Source organism: Gobio gobio (assembly GCF_949357685.1).
Source record: "Gobio gobio genome assembly, chromosome: 21".
NCBI lineage: Eukaryota > Metazoa > Chordata > Actinopteri > Cypriniformes > Gobionidae > Gobio > Gobio gobio.
The window spans coordinates 7,653,671-7,670,482 of NC_137117.1; the positions used below are offsets into that span (position 1 = coordinate 7,653,671).

At 41.4% G+C, this 16,812-nt stretch overlaps 1 protein-coding gene across 2 annotated transcripts in view; it reads right to left on the reverse strand.

Annotated features, from left to right (window-relative positions):
• Nucleotides 1-428: 428 nt before the first annotated feature.
• top1b (DNA topoisomerase Ib) overlaps nt 429-16,812 on the reverse strand; it is a 53,479-nt gene continuing 37,095 nt past the window's right edge. For both annotated transcript variants that reach the window (XM_079802785.1, XM_079802784.1), the window contains exons 14-21: nt 12,615-12,758; nt 7,895-8,080; nt 7,711-7,779; nt 6,325-6,439; nt 6,087-6,214; nt 5,908-6,002; nt 5,608-5,757; nt 429-2,084 (exon numbers count right to left, since the gene is read on the reverse strand). In XM_079802785.1, coding sequence (XP_079658911.1) covers nt 1,982-2,084; nt 5,608-5,757; nt 5,908-6,002; nt 6,087-6,214; nt 6,325-6,439; nt 7,711-7,779; nt 7,895-8,080; nt 12,615-12,758 — 990 coding nt within the window. In that variant the 3' untranslated portion in view covers nt 429-1,981. The remainder of the gene's footprint in view (nt 2,085-5,607; nt 5,758-5,907; nt 6,003-6,086; nt 6,215-6,324; nt 6,440-7,710; nt 7,780-7,894; nt 8,081-12,614; nt 12,759-16,812) is intronic.

Below are 16,812 nucleotides of genomic sequence, written 5' to 3' on the forward strand. Positions count from 1 at the left end.
AAGAGGTTATAAACCCAAGCCGCAGGTGCAGATCTCTCAGTCATGCCTTCCAGCACAACACACGAACGTGTGACCTGGAAACCTCTATTCGAGATTTTGCTAGATGCTAAATACAATGCTAAATAAATGACAAGAAAACCGCTCTTGAGCTGAAGTTATTCTGCAGCGTATCTGTCCTTTTTGCTACATATTCCTTAAATACCGTCAGCAAAATAACCTCTTTGAGCGTCTTGTATTTTAATTCAGTCCAATTTCCTGCATTCCAGACCCAATTTCATTCTGGCTTAATGTGCTTTTCGCTGAGTCATTGTTAACAACGCCAACGGGCTTATAAATCAATCTAAACTCGGTTCATTTTAAGAGTTATATATGGGAGACCAGTAACACTTTTGGCAATTTTTAGCAATACATCAAAACACATTTATACTGGAATAACCAATTTATTATATAATAAACTTGAATCTGTCAACTGCTGAAACAATGTTTTTAAGTGGTTTTATGAAATATGTATAGGTTGAAAAATTGATTTTAATAGTCTCCACTGTTACAACCGTCCGCTGTACAGGGATTACGCTGGCAATATTTATACACTGAATGACCTTCACAGAAGGACTGTGCAAACCAATGTCTTACTAATGCGACGCTAAATCAACATTCAAGCTTGTATTGTTATAGTGCCCAATAAATTAGAGAAAAATGGAGTGATTCATCTTGCATAATGTTTACAAAAACGCCTGACCTCTACCCATATAGGATAGTGGCACACTATCTATGGCACATATGGCTCAGTTCTGGTCATGTGGGCCACAAACATCAAGCCAGTTTTAGTGTGAGTTGTGGCTTGCTGTGTGTAGCACATGTGACCTTTGCTGCTGCCAGAACTGAGCCATATAGTTGGCCCATTATAGGACATATGCACATTATGACCTAATATTGTGTTGGTCCCCCTGCCAAAACAGCCCTGACCCGTCGAGGCATGGCCTCCACTAGACCCCTGAAGGTGTGCTGTGGTATCTGGCACCAAGATGTTAGCAGCAGATCCTTTAAGTCCTGTAAGTTGTGAGGTGGGGCCTCCGTGGATCGGACTTGTTTGTTCAGCACATCCCACAGATGCTCGATTGGATTGAGATCTGGGGAATTTGGAGATCATCGGTAAGCAGGGCTTTACGAGACACTTTTTATTACCAAAAAACAGATTTCTATAAACACATCAAAGCGGCCAGACATACATTTCTCCATTGACAGCGCGTATCATGGGCTTGTTCTGTATAATTTATGGAATAAAAAAAGCTTTAAATATTTTATGTGAGCTTAATATATCTAGTGCTGTGCAACAATAAATACTTTTACTTCCATGAGAATACCACAGAAACTGCACACAAATGAAATGACATTAGTAAAAATGACGGACAATGCTGATCAGGATACACAAGAATAATCACCGCAATGAAAAGCGACATTCTTTTGGTAAAATACAGCTCTTTACACACATTCAAAAAACTAAATGTACATCCCTGATTGAAATATTCAAACTAAATTCAAAACAACAAAGACAGACATTCACATTTGGTTGCGTTGCCTCATCATGATATCCGCGGTTGTTTTTCTTTATATATGCCAGCTAAAACATCAATTTACATGATTTTTCATTATGTATTTCTTATTTCACTTAAGGACTATTAAAAATTCTATTCAAATATACAATTCATCAATATATCTGAAGGCTAAAACCAAAGGATGCTAAAGCTGAATGCATGGTATGAAACTTTGGCAGCCTCTCTTGAGTAAAGACGTGGTGTTCAGCAAGGCTCAGTATTAGGCCCCCTTCTGTTTTCACACAATAACAATAATAAAATGAACTAATGTGTGGCCTATCGGCTTGTGTTTCACTTGATCTATCCTTAATTGATCAAATCACAATCCAAAAGCTGATTCAGTCATGATAAACATAAAGCATTCATCAAAACAGCAGCAATAAACTCTAAAACTCAAAGTCCTCATCGGCCATGTCGATAGCCCAGGCGAACTTTTCCCGCTGTGTTTTGTTGTAGATCTTCTCAATGGGGGCTCTCCATTTTTTGCACCTGTGGACGGACGAAAGTGGTAAACAAGATATCACGGCTGAAGAAAACCTCTTTCACAAACGCACATTTAGCTTGGGTAAAGGTCAGAGGGATATTCTTCCACGCTTTTCCAACACAAAGCTGGTGAACGGGGGCCATTGTGTCATAGGAGGGAGTTCTTCCAAAAATAAGCCAAGAAGTGGGCACACAGAGGGAGGGGTTTGGAGACAGACACTTCTTAGGCCTAAATCGCCACTATTCCCACCCACAAACAAGAGGAAAACTACCAGAGCCCATTGTTCCTTTACTCACAAACTACAATCCCCATTCATGAATAAGGTGAGAACCAGACCCGCTATAAACCGAAATATCTCAAATTAAATGAAAAGTGTATCCAAGTAGTAATAGAGATGTTTGCTGTCGTAATGATGATCGGTTAGCGATCACACTACATGCGTTCCCGAGCCCAACTGAACCAAGCGGGATGGTTAAAAGGTTAGTTCACCCAAAAATTAAAATTCTGTCATTAATTACTTACCCTCATGTCGTTCGACACCCGTAAGACCTCCGTTCATCTTCAGAACACAAATGAAGATATTTTAGTTGAAATCTGATGGCTCTGAAAGGCCTTCATTGGCACAATGCACGGTTCACTCTCAAGACCCTTAAAAGGTACTAAAGACGTCGTTACAAAGTCCATCTCACTACAGTGGTTCTACAATAACTTTATGAATCGGCGAGAATAGTTTTTGTGCACAAAAAAACCTAAATAGCGACTTATATAGTGATGACGATTTCAAAACAAGGCATCATGAAGCTTCGAAGCGTTATGAATCAGCGAGTCTAATCATGATTCGGATCGCGTGTCAAACTGCTGAAATTTGGCGATTCAAACCGCTGAATCGACTCACTGATTCATAACGCTTCGAAGCTTCATGATGGCGTGTTTTGAAATCGTCATCACTATGTAAGTCGTTATTTAGGGTTTTTTTGCGCACAAAAACTATTGTCGCCGATTCATAAAGTTATTGTAGAACCACTGTAATGAGATGGACTTTGTAACGACGTCTTTAGTGCCTTTTAAGGGTCTTGAGAGTGAACCGTGCATTGTGCCAATGGAGGCCTTTCAGAGCCATCAGATTTCAACTAAAATATCTTCATTTGTGTTCTGAAGATGAACGGAGGTCTGACGGGTGTCGAACGACATGAGGGTGAGTAATTAATGACAGAATTTTCATTTTTGGGTGAACTAACCCTTTAAGTGAACCAGACTTTGGGGCTCAAATGCACCCGGGCGTGGTTCAGATCGCCTAGTGTGAGTACACCCTTAGTGCGGATCATTTGAATAAGTGAGAACCCTGGTGCGCCCCAGACAAGCGGAGTGAGACTGCAGTAAAGATGGGTCTCGGCCTGCTTCCAAAGGAACCCTGGTGCGGTTCGACTGAAATATGAATGCAACACGGACCAAAAAAAAAGACCGAATGCTCGAGCACACCTGTTTTTTCGCCCATCACAGTTCGGTACAGGCGTCAGAACCGTGTTTAGCCCAGAGCACAGCACTGTTCTGGATGTTCGGTCACAAAATATACTTATAAAAGCCGACCAATCAGGTTGTGAACATATCCCTATGCCTGTAGGTGCAGTATCTTTAGGTTCTGTGTTAAAATGCCAATGTGAGCGCTAACTGTGCGTTCACACCGCCGCCGGCGAGAAAGTGGCCGGAAGTCATTCATTTTCACTGGGAGCCGGCGGCGAGCTCCGGCGAGAGCGGTGCGTCTTGGACGATTTGGGCCTCGAGGAGAGTTGAAATCAGGTCAACTTTATGGTAACGATGCGGTTCGGCGGCAACCGGGCAGCAACCAATGGGAATGTAGAAGTGCTCCGCTTGATCCCAGAGAACGCTGTCCTGTAAACTTTGGTTCCGACCACATTAGCTCCCAAGCAAAACATTATTTATAGGCAACATTTTCGCTCCAGAATGCTTGTTTTTCAGCAGGAATACAGTTCATTTGCTCAAAACAACACCAATTTGACCAATTGCATTAATACTGCACTTCAACCAGGACAGTCATTGTAATGTAGGCTGCACACAAATGAATGTTAATGTTAATTAAAGACCAAGGCTAGCAAACGCCTCCTATAAACTGGATGTTGAAATTAGACTAGCCCTTAACCATGAACACAAAAACCACACCAACGGCTTTTAATTGGTTTATTTCGTTAGCAAACATGTAACTATAATTGTTAAGTTCATTCAAATCAGTTTTTTATAACTTTCATATTTAAATGATTTCATGAGGTTAACTTATACGGTTATACCCTACTTGTGGTCAGTCTGCACAAATGCAGATCAACATGATTGTTTGCTTTGGCCCCTTTAAATAAAGTTTAAAAAAGACCAAGCATTCGGTCGTTGGCAGGGCGGCCAGCTCTCGTCGGTGGCAGTGTGAACACACAGTAAGTGGTCCAGGTCTAAGTTTTGTTTTTTTGGGTGGGGTCTGGACCAAATGCACCAAACATACCGAACTACAAGTGTGAACACACCCTCATGCTGCGTTCACACCAAACGCGAATAGAGCGTCAGGAGCGAGTGATTTCTATGTTAAGTCAATGGAAAGGCGTGTTGACGCGTGTCTGGAGGTCTTGCGGTGCGATAGACGTTTTTGTGCAGCGCGATGGACGCGATTCCGCCTCATTCACGCAAATTGAGCGACTTGCGCCAATAGTGCTTTTTGTGCATTCACGCGTTTGAAGCGAATTCGCCTCTGATGCCAGAGTTGAACAATTTTAACTTTGGCGGTAATTCACGCCACGTTAACCAATCAGGAGCCTGCTCGCTGCTGTCATGTGGTAAAGTGACGTGATGAGAAACCCTGCATAGTTTAAAAATAGTACTGTGTCATGAAATGAGGTTTTAAGACTTTTTCTGGTGGGAATGTAGTTGTTTAAAGCTCAAATCTGTGGTTTATTTATAAAGAGCGGCATCTTGTGTTTTTGGAGTTGTGAGCTCCAGGCGATCACCGGGCACTCAGCGCTCATTAACCCCGGCGAGAGCAGCCTTTCCTCGGCCAGTCCTTCTGGCGTTTGCCGCTGGCTCTGATGTCCTGTAGTGGCTCGTTTTGTGTGGATCTAATGGCCGATCTTTAGTGTCATGAATCTATCATTTGTTGTCTGCCAAATCATTTTGACTGAGGGCAAAGAGAAGTTTCATAACTTTATTTTTTAAGGATATTTAAATATACATGCAGTGAAGATAATGTAGGCGTTGCCTGGACCACATTTGTGTGGCTATTAATGTTTAATATATATCTGTAATGAAGATGAAAAGAGGCAGAGTGGTGTTTTTATAACATAAAATGCCTTAAACGCTTCAAACGCTCGATTGAACATTTTGAATCCATTCGCGCATCCACAGTTCAAAATGTTCAAGCGTCCAACTAGGCGGGATTTTGACGCTCTATTCGTGTTTGGTGTGAACGCAGCATTAGACTACTAGAAGTCCAACTTTGCAAAGTGACAATGAGACGCCATCTATTTCTCTTACCAGGCGACTGAGATCCGTGGGTCCAGGTAGTTGAGTTTAGACGTCCCTAATGCAATCTGTTTATTCTCCTCGCGGTCTGTGGCCTGAACCTCCAGCTTCATCAGCTGTTCAGATATCCTCTGCACTGCTTTCTTCTTCATCTCCACCGCCCTCAATGAAAAACACACAAATGTTTATCAGAGAAAGCGTGCACGGCTCTGATATAACGCTCCACAATTTATTACCTGCGTTAATACGTATTGTATCAGTTTCCAATCCAATCCAACTAAATGAACACAAAATAACTGCCAACTTGCTTACTTTTTGCTTTTCTCATCGTGAAGCGCCTTGGCGTCGGCTTTGGCTGCTTTAAGCTCCTTCTTGGCAGCAGAGAGCTGTTTCTTTTTCTCGTCTATCTACAGAACAATACCGTTACACATAAGGTTCCCCTTTACTGATGTCCAGAATTCATATTGCTCGTGATTTTGAATCAGTCTCACCTTGGTCTGCAGATTCTGCATGGATTTCTCAAAGGTTTTGGGTGGCGCCCTCTGGTGGTTACAGAGAAGCGCCACGGCTCGGTTCGCTCGGTTATACGAGAGGATCCTCTCAGTGATGTTCTCGTCAGCTGTAACAATCAGCATGAAGAGGGCTTGAGGTCATTTCATTCATTTAAAACAGCCAAACTGCTAAATTGTCGAGAGACACAGACATGGACAAGAGGAGAGGAAGACTCACGGCTGGTCAGTTCTTTGAGTTGCTGTTGGAGGGTAATGGACGCATTGTAAGTGCGAAACACTTTCGCCGTCAGTCCATCCATCAACTCCTGAAGGTGTTTATTCAGAATTGATGTCTAAAAGAACAGCGGACAGCGCATGTCACGTTAACAATATAAAGCTACTGTATCTTATTTGATACATGCATTTCTAAGGCCTCTAAATAATCAACATAATCCACACTTTTATTTGTTCATCTCTCAATCATCATTGTATTGCACTGGATTATGGCCCGGTTTCACAGACAGGGTTTAGATTAAGCCAGGATTAGGCCTTAGTTCAATTAGGACATTTAAGTAGCTTTTATTAACATGCCTTAGAAAAAAAAATACTAGTGTGCATCTTGAGACAAAACAATGACATATTTTAAGAAACAGCTCAAACTTGCATTTTAGTCTGGGACGAACTTAAGCCTTGTCTGTGAAACCGGGGGTATATGTTTTAATACTACAGAGCTTTGATCATAAAACTGAGCTTTTAAATATCAACTAAGACAATTTAGAGATATAGAGTGACGACGGATATTTATTTGCATTTTATAGTCTGCTATAATGTTATGAAGATCTCACTGATTTACATTACAAGCTATCAGAATTTCACCTTACTTTTTGTCAATATAAATATCAGCAACTGTCATAAATTAGCTAAACTAACTCCTTGAATATACTATATAATATATCAGGCATAACATTATGACAGGTGAAGTGAATAACACTTATTATCTCTTCATCACGGTTAGTGGGCGGGATATATTAGGCAGCAAGTGAACATTTTGTCCTCAAAGTTGATGTGTTAGAAGCAGGAAAAATGAGCAAGCGTAAGGATTTGAGTGAGTTTGACAAGGGCCAAATTGTGATGGCTAGACGACTGGTTCAGAGCATCTCCAAAACTACAGCTCTTGTGGGATGTTCCCGGTCTGCAGTGGTCGGTGTCTATCAAAAGTGCTCCAAGGAAGGACCAGTGGTGAACCGGCCACAGGGTCATGGGCGGCCAAGGCTCATTGATGCTCGTGGGGGGCAAAGGCTGGCCCGTGTGGTCCGGTCAAACAGACGAGCTACTGGAGCTCAAATTGCTCAAGAAGTTAATGCTGGTTCTGATAGAAAGGTGTCAGAATACACAGAGTATCAATACACAGATACCACAGCACACCTTCAGGGGTCTAGTGGTGTCCATGCCTTGACAGGTCAGGGCTGGTTTGGCAGCAACACATAATGGTCATAATGTTATGCCTGATCAGGTTCAATGAAGTCTAAAGGTTCAATAAAAAGTTACATAAACTATTGACTATTGTTTCATATGTGTGGTTTTAGATGCACACTAGGAATGATGATGTTCATGGTGGTCTTACATTGAGCCGGTCAAACAGATCGTCTTCCGGCTGCTTGTTTTCAAGGAATAACTGCAGGTTTTTAAAGACCTAACACAACACAAACGATATATATTTATTAGTCATAAATACTGAAAAACATTCCCTCCCTCCCCATAATCCAGAATCGCCCTCATTTACATATCAGCTCATATGTCTCTCTCACTCTTTTCTCCACTGGGATCTTGTTGTAGTAACGGATGGAGTCTTTTCCCAGGAAGTCGAACTCCACCACGTAGTCCTGTCCGTCCAGCTGAGGGTAGAGTTTGATGTGCTCCACCCGCAGAGAGCAGCAGCCCACCGTATCGGCCGTCTCGCCCTCATCCTTCTCGTTTCCAGCCCTCAGTGCCAACTGCACACCAAACAGACACAGCACACATCAAGAGCCTTGATGGATTACAAATGTATACATTGTTATATCTAGGTTCCAATGTAATAGAATATAACTGAAAACATTATCTATATTTGTGTTTTACATTTTGAAGTAAACTTGAGGAAATTCTAAGGAGATTACGTCAGGCTGTGTAAGTGGTTGAGACATTAAGGGCGTTTTCACACCTACCTTGTTTGGTCCAGATTTTCGGACTTTTCAGTTTGGTCCGAATCAAAATTGCAGGTGTGAAACCTCCCCGTACCACGGTCTGGACCAAACAGACTAAATTTGGTCAGACGAAAAGAGGTCGTCTCGGTCCGGATCAAACTGAACAAAGGTTCGGTTCGTTTCTAGTGTGAAAGCATTTTCTGTATGGTTCGGACTTTTAGAGCATTTACAGGAAGTTCCTGTTTATGTTTAGATATTATAACGTTATTTTTTAATTTTTGAAAAGTGAAAATATGCGCAATATGTCAGAAGACAGAAAGTCAGAAATAATTTTGAACGAAATTTTGTATGATTTTGCTTAGAAAGCATTTCTTTAATGGGAATTTCGTTTTGTATAAATTGTATCTTAATTTTAATCAACGTTTAATCAAATAATTGCCTGGATTTAATAAATAAGAAGCAAATAGTCTATAGCAGACAATAATCACGGGAGCGATCACATGCTTTACACATGAACTGGAGCGGGTCTCAAATAAACCGAAACTCAGCAGCTACTTGCCTCACAAACATGAGAAATATGTGTATATAAAGCTTGAAATGTCCACTTTTTTATCCTTGACCCTCATGTCCAAAATACAGTCAAAAATTCATTTTTTCACCTCAGAAACATTGCAAAACTACGCCCCATGCTATCTGTTCCTGTTGCGGAAAAATTGATTAATACTTTCGTATTTTCTCGCATTGATTATTGCAATGCGCTTCTGAATGGGGTCTCTAAAACTACCTTAAATAAATTACAGTCAGTGCAAAATTCGGCCGCTAGAATTCTCACACGCACCAGGACTAGCGAACAAATCACTCCAGTTTTAGAGTCACTGCACTGGCTTCCTGTCAGGTTTCGGATTGATTTTAAAATTCTTATGCTGACTTACAAGGCCCTTCATGGCTTGGCGTCTCAATACTTATCCGAACTTTTAACTGTTTACACGCCTAGACGTAATCTCCGCTCCTCTAATGCGGGCCTTTTAGTTGTTCCTTCTACCCGTCTACGCTCTATGGGTGACCGGGCCTTCTCCACTTGTGCACCTAAACTCTGGAATTCTCTTCCAATGATGATCAGACAGGCGGATTCTCTTACTGTTTTTAAATCTGCTCTTAAGACACATTTTTTCAGAATGGCTTTTATATGATTTTTTGTTTTGTTTTTGTTTTTGTTATATGTATCTTGTGCTTTTAATCTGTCTATGCTTGTAAAGCGCTTTGAGATTCTCTTTTTAAAGGCGCTATATAAAATAAAGATTATTATTATTATTTTAAACGTAACGAATAAAAAAAATAGTCAAGCAATGCACACTGTTCAATAGTGGCAACGATGTGTCCGTTCATTCATCTTGTCAAAGACGCTGACGTCAGACGCACGTCCGTTTACAAACCAATCAATGTCCAGATGCCGCCCACATAGATGATGACGAGTGGACGCAAGTGTGTCGTGTAAAGTTCTTTAGTGCGCTCGCATAACTGCAATGTGAAACCAAACCAAAACTAACCGAATATATAAAAAGTATCAAAACATGAACTTCGGTTCGGACCTTGGTGCGGACTTTCAGGTGTGAAAACGCCCTAAGTCTTTTGTCTTTATGCACTTCCTGACTATTTACCATGACAAGCTTCGAGCAATACTGCCTGAGTGATTGGATTAGCATCTATGCATTTGAATGACACTGTTATGCTGATTGAATTACAGCTGATGAGACAGGAATGTAGGGTGTGTCCCTATTTAGAATGTCTCCTCCTCTACTGTATAACCCCTCCCCTCGAAATGTATATAAAATACAAGGTTCAACTGGCTTTAGTCAGACTTGGAACCTCAGCGGAAACACAGCACATTTTCTCTCAATAAAGAATCCTGCTGAAAAACCTATCCAAGTTCTCCTGGTCTCTACTTCAAGAAACAACTGAAGTTCACAACAGCCTCATAGAAGGCCTTAGCAAAATGGTTTAATTCAGAGGGAGCCTGGGAAATTATGATGCCAGAAGTTCAGTGTTTACACGAAAGTCCCTGATTAGTGAGTGAAGATGGCCAAGAGAACTAAACAAAAGTTGAGTATGGTTACACTTTAGGACTGTGATATCAATCTAATTCGATTTTGGCTTCCAAGGATTATTAAAAGAAGATATTTGAGGGTAAAACTATTAACTCTTCCCCCTCCATTGACAATATTTTCTGTGTTTTCAGTGATATACGGTAGGGGGCGCTATTCAGGGGCGCCGCTAGCAAATTTTGGGCCCTATGAAAGAAAATGATTTTGGGCCCTCTACCGCACCATAGCTATCCAAAATCTTTGTCTGCTATGTAATAATACTGACCAATTAAGCTCCGCTCGCTCAACCCAGAATGCCCCAATTGGCTGATGAAACATTGATTAATATTAAGATCAAATTTATACAAAATGTAATTAATTTTAAAGAAAGGCTTTCTACTAAACAAAACTTGATGAAGCGGTCAAAATCATGTCTGACCCACTCCGTGTCTCCTGGCATTGCGCATCTTACGATGTGTCCTTTCTCACTCATGCTGTTCACTTTTCATAATCAACATAGATTGACAACATAGATAGATATAAAAAAATAACATTATAATATTTAAACTAGTGCTGTCAGTTAAACGCGTTATTAACGACGTTAACGCAAACCTATTTTAACGGCGTCAATTTTTTTATCGCGAGATTAACGTTCTTTTTGGTCTAACAAACTTTGTAGTTTTTTCACATGCTGTTGCAACAACTAGTAACGTTAGAAAAACTACAACACCACTCCGGATGTAGCTAGACCGGAAACAAAACATCAGGCACGCTGCGGCTGCCCGCACTCGTTTGGGCCATTAAAAGAGTAGACGTGGATGGCAAGCGTGAGACGCCGAAATGAGAAACGTATTAAGCCATGGTTTAACTCAGGGGTCTTCAACTAAAAGTGCTTGTCTTGAGCGCTGCTTTCTGCTCTGATGGTGCGTACACACCAGACGCGAATGAAGCGTTTTGCGCGAGTGATTTAAGTCATTGCAAAGACGCAAATAGACATTCTGCGGCGCGGACTAAGCGGCGTGCATGTCGCGGCATTCGCGTCCGGTGTGAACGCACCATCAGTCTCTTCTTCACTGCATGCTTGACCGCGCGTCTGGGTCTGAACGTAGTAACTGAGCATTGCAACGTTAACTGTTTCATTACGTCAAAAGGCTTCGCGGTCCGGATTCGGACCGGAGTCCACTAGTTGGCGACCCCTGGTTTAACTGCACTATAGGCGGAGTCCTAGTTTACCTTGCATGTGCACTTTGTAATTTTATTTTGTATCACCCTGTTTTGATCCCTTAGAAAGGGCTGTTGAAGGGGCTGTTTGTGCAACAAAGTATTTGTTTCACCCTTTTATTGATGGGCAGTGTTACATTGTGTGAGCGATTATTTGCTCCAAGTGAGAATGTTGGTGTGAAATCGAACACTAAAGTATGCCAATGTTGTTTTCAATAAAAACAAACATTTGAACAAAGCAAGCCGATCCACTTTTCTATGTTGATAAGAGCATTAAAATAAGAAAAAATAATGGGACAAAAAGAAATCAAGGGACATTTAGAATAAATAAAAATGTGCGATTAATTGTGATTAATTGTGAGTTAACTATGACATTAATGCGATTAATCGCGATTAAATATTTTAATCGTTTGACAGCACTAATTTAAACATAAAAATAAAAACGAAATACCTTTTCTTAATGGCTACAACAATATAGTAGCCTACAGTACCGAGAAATTTCGGAGTGGGCTTTGAGCAAGTGTCGTTTTACCCGTGAGCGGTTCATGAGTGGAGCGTTTTGCTAGATTTTGCCGGAAATGCAGAAATAAGCCATAATTTTGTTATCTTTGTAACTGTCTGGTAGATTATACATTTATAATTTCTATTACATTACTACTAGTACTGTTACTACTAATAAAACCAATCTCTGGGGCCCCCAAAAGTGCATGGGCCCTTAAAATCGTCCCAACTTTCCCCCCCTTAGCAGCGCCCCTGGCGCTATTACACATCTTCTGAATCCCCTGTACCAAACACAGGCGAAGAAGAAGCAGAAACAAACATTATGTAATCATATGCATATGTCAATAACGTGATCATCAACATTAAACAGCACATAAATCAAAACTGCCCTAATGTTACTGAATGAAATGTGAAATGTGAAGCTTTGGGGTGTTGATGGACTCCATCTACATTTTTCTGCCGGTGCGGCTAAAATGTTGATATAGGTCGTTCTGGCGCATAAATGTAGTGATTTAGCAGCAGAATGTGAAATGAAGCGAGACCTTGTCAATGAAATAAAGTGCGACGGCCCTCTGTCTGATCCTCATCTCTTTACTCCTCCAGTCCTCGCGGTACTGCGCTCGGATCCGCTCCACACACTTCTTCAGCCGGCGCGCCGTCTCGTACTTCTGCCAGTCCTTCTCTCCCTGTGACACACACACAATACACTCAACCTTAACCACAGCTGAAGAGTTTGATTTGTACTGCAGAGAACTGGTTCATCTCAAGGAGCTGATTACACAATTCATTCGAGTCACTCAAACGTGTCAGACGTTCCTCATTGCCATTTCATATGCTTTTAATAATTAAAAATTACCATTAAAAATACTTGGGGTCAGTAAGATTTATGAAAGAATTCTCTTATGCTCACCATAATAAAAAATATATAGTAAAAATATTTTTATTAAACAACATTATTTCAATGTAAAATAACTTTTTTCTATGTGAATATATTAATGTGTGATGTATTCCTGTGGTCAAAGCTGAATTTATCATCATTACTCCAGTCTTCAGTGTCACATGATCCTTCAGAAATCATTCAGATATGATGATCAAGAGACATTTATGATTATTATCAGTGTTGAAAACAGTTTTGTTTTTAGTTTTTTTTAGGATTCTTTGATAAATGGAAAGCAATTATTTAAACAGAAAACTCCTTTTTGGTCAGTAAAAAGAGGCCCTATTCTGCTCTTTCTCAAAGTCTTGTTATTCTTTGGCTCTACTCAAAGAGGTTTTAATGCTTGAATGTTGATTATTTTCCTCATATTTTCCATTGTTGCAGCTTGTCTCTTCCCAGTCTGTCAGTAACACTCTGGGGTGCATTTCCCGAAAGCGTTGTTAGCCAACTATAGTTGCAACTTCCGTTGTTATCAGAATAGTTTCGCAAACAGCATCGCAAACTCGTGTGTTTGGAACGACAGCGCTCGACCTGTGGTTAGAAGCAGAGTTTCTTGTTTGCATACCATGTGGACTTAATAAATCCTCATCTTGAGCAAAACAAGCAAGCTGACATTCAGTACAACCTATAATTTATTTACAAATGTCATTTACGTCTTTTAGTTTGTCAAGAGATTTTTAAGCACTGTTTTTTTGACAGTGATTCAATTATTGAATCTGGAAATAAAGCAAAATAACTGAGAAAAATTAGAATTAGTCCTCAGATGCCATGTTCATAATTTATAGCAAACAATCTAGCATTAATTCATCCTTAAACATATTCATTAAAAGAAGTTATTACTCCACCACCTGCGTGACATCATTAACCAACGTGGTTGAACGACAAATTAGCGACAATACGGCTTTGGGAAACAGTCGTCAGTAGCTAGTTGATTTCTTCATGATGCACCGTACTATGGTAGTTAAGCAGTGAGTTACATTGTTGTACGGGAAACACACCCCTGTTTAATTCCTGTCTCTATGAAGCCCCTCCTTATGTAAAGCACAATGTGCTCTGATTGGTCGGCTGTAGCAGCGTGTTGTGATTGTTCAAGTGCTTTGAGCGTATTTGGGAAATGTCCCGCCCCTTACCATAACCGCCAGTTTCAACGCACTACAAACTAACTCAACCAGGCCCCGCCCCTTTATTCTGCGTATTAATTATTTAAATGAGAAATATTGTGATGTTTTTGTTCCCGGAAGAAAACTCAAGACTACAATGGAGGCTACAATGGGTTCCAGGAGTTCAGAAACACTTACACTGATATAGAGAAGAACTCAGAGCTTTTTCACACTCAAACATTACACACTTACGAAAGATGAACATGGAAAAAAAGCATCATAGGACAAAATCACTAACAAAAGAGCTTTAAAAGAATGATTCCTTCGCAAAAAGTGGCTGACCCATACACTGACCAGGCCAATAAATATTCTGATAAATACTGAATTTGAGATGACTGGCATCAGTCTGTCTGTCGTGCTGTAAAACGCCGGCTATGACCAGTGTTCTTGTTATAATCCACAGGTTTATACGTGAGGTGTTGTGGAGAGATAAAGGACACTTCAGTCTTGGTGTGGTACTTGTCATGTTGTGAAAGGACACAATAGCCGTGTTTCCACTGTCGGGTCAAAGCTGGCGTGCTAGTGTGTGCCAGGGCCAGTCGCGTTTCCACTGTCACTTCCAGGGCTTGATCGGGCTTTCTTGGGGCCAATGACCAGGGTTTTTTGACCCACCGAATCCCTTGGTCCATAGCGGGCCAGCTCAGGCTTGAGGACTAGAGTTGATCTGAGTCTGCGGATGATTTCATATGCCAGCTAACATCAGCTTTAAAGACTTTTAAAATCATTTGAGCTCAAAACTCCCTTTCACACAGCAGCGAGTGTCTGAAATAACTTCTGTTTGTGATCCCAAGTGGATTCTGATCATCGTATGAGGCAGAAATATTTATATGCCATGCAAAAGACTATGCACGCTACCCATTACTACAGTAAACATGGTAAATATGACCTCTTGAAGAAACCAGACAAATCATACAGGCTATCACAATCGTGTATTTCAGTACATCTCGGGTTGTGAGCGCGTTGTTTGTGTTTGAGCTCCGTCAAATTGATTCATAAATCCTTGATTTTCTTCTTAATACTCGCTTACAAACGAATACTTTCTATTATTTACAGCGTGTGAACATATCTCCGATACGATTCTCTATAAAAAACAATCGGATTGCTTTGATATCGCTACTTATATCCGAACTTCCGCTACTAGCCGTAGCCCGCTAGCCTTGCACGCGTGGTAACTTGTTTACACCGGTAGCCCGCTAGCCTTGCACGCGTGGTAACTTGTTTAACGTTACACCCGGTAAACACTGATAGCTACAATTCGCCATCGTAGCACTTCTGCTACAATGGCGAATAACTCGGATGTGTGTCTAATGTTACCTTTGAGTGCAGGTGAGGACACGTTCGAGCTGCATTCGGTGCAGTTGGAGTTGGAGTCGTTGGCGAGTCAGATTCGCGGCCTTCTAGACAGACAAGCTGTGCTGCGAGAGAGGCGAACGGCGCTTGAAACATCACGCGCCGATGCGCACAAGTCAGTGGATACTAACATTTTGACTCCGACCTCGTCTACTCCGCGTGTTTCTCTGCACAGGACCCAAGCACCCAGGACGCGATCATCATCCCTGGTTTCGTTCACTCCGGCACCGACACAGCGCCATGGACCCTGGGTGTTTCCACAGCGGAAGACGCGAGCCAGGACCAGAGCGAGGACCTCTCCGCCCCTCCCGGTCTTCGAGATCTCCACCCGGAACCGCTTCTCCCCTCTTCGCGAGACGGAACGCGACGCTGTGGTCATCGGTACTTCCATCGTCCGGCATGTCCACGCTACCTCAGGTAAAGGCAAGGTTATCACTCACTGCTTTCCTGGTGCTCGAGTTCTCGATGTCGCTGCGCAGGTTCCCGAGATCCTGAACGGTGACGAGCGCATCGGAGCTGTCGTGCTGCACGCGGGGACGAACGACACCAGGCTGCGACAGACGGAGGTTCTGAAGAGGGACTACAGGAGCCTGATCGAGACGGTGCGCAGAACATCGCCTGAAGCAGCGATCATCGTGTCCGGACCGCTTCCCACGTACCGACTAGGACATGAAAAGTTCAGTAGATTATTTGCTCTAAATGAATGGTTAATGTCATGGTGTAATGAACAGAAGCTGCTCTTTGTAAATAATTGGAATCTGTTTTGGGAGCGACCTAGGCTCTTCCGTCCTGATGGCCTTCACCCCAGCAGAATCGGAGCGGCTCTTCTGTCGGACAACATCTCCAGAGCGCTGCACACCACCATATGACTAGTAAGTCAAAGTCCAAATAACAGTATTTGCTGTCCTAACTTAATTGACATAAGTACCAATGTAGAACATTATATAGAAACTGTGTCTGAACATAACTGTGTAGAACATTATATAGAAACTGTGTCTATTCCTCGTTTAGTGAGGTCAAACATTACATCTACTGTAAGATCTAGGAAAAATCTAATTGTGATTAAACCAGAAAATCTCAATATTAGTGAACAAAACCAATTTTGTACTAACTTAATTGACATAAGTACCAATGTAGAACATTATATAGAAACTGTGTCTATTCCTCGTTTAGTGAGGTCAAACATTAAATCTACTGTAGGATCTAGGAAAAATCTAATTGTGATTAAACCAGAAAATCTCAATATTAGTGAACAAAAACAATTTCTAAAACTAGGTCTTCTAAACATTAGAT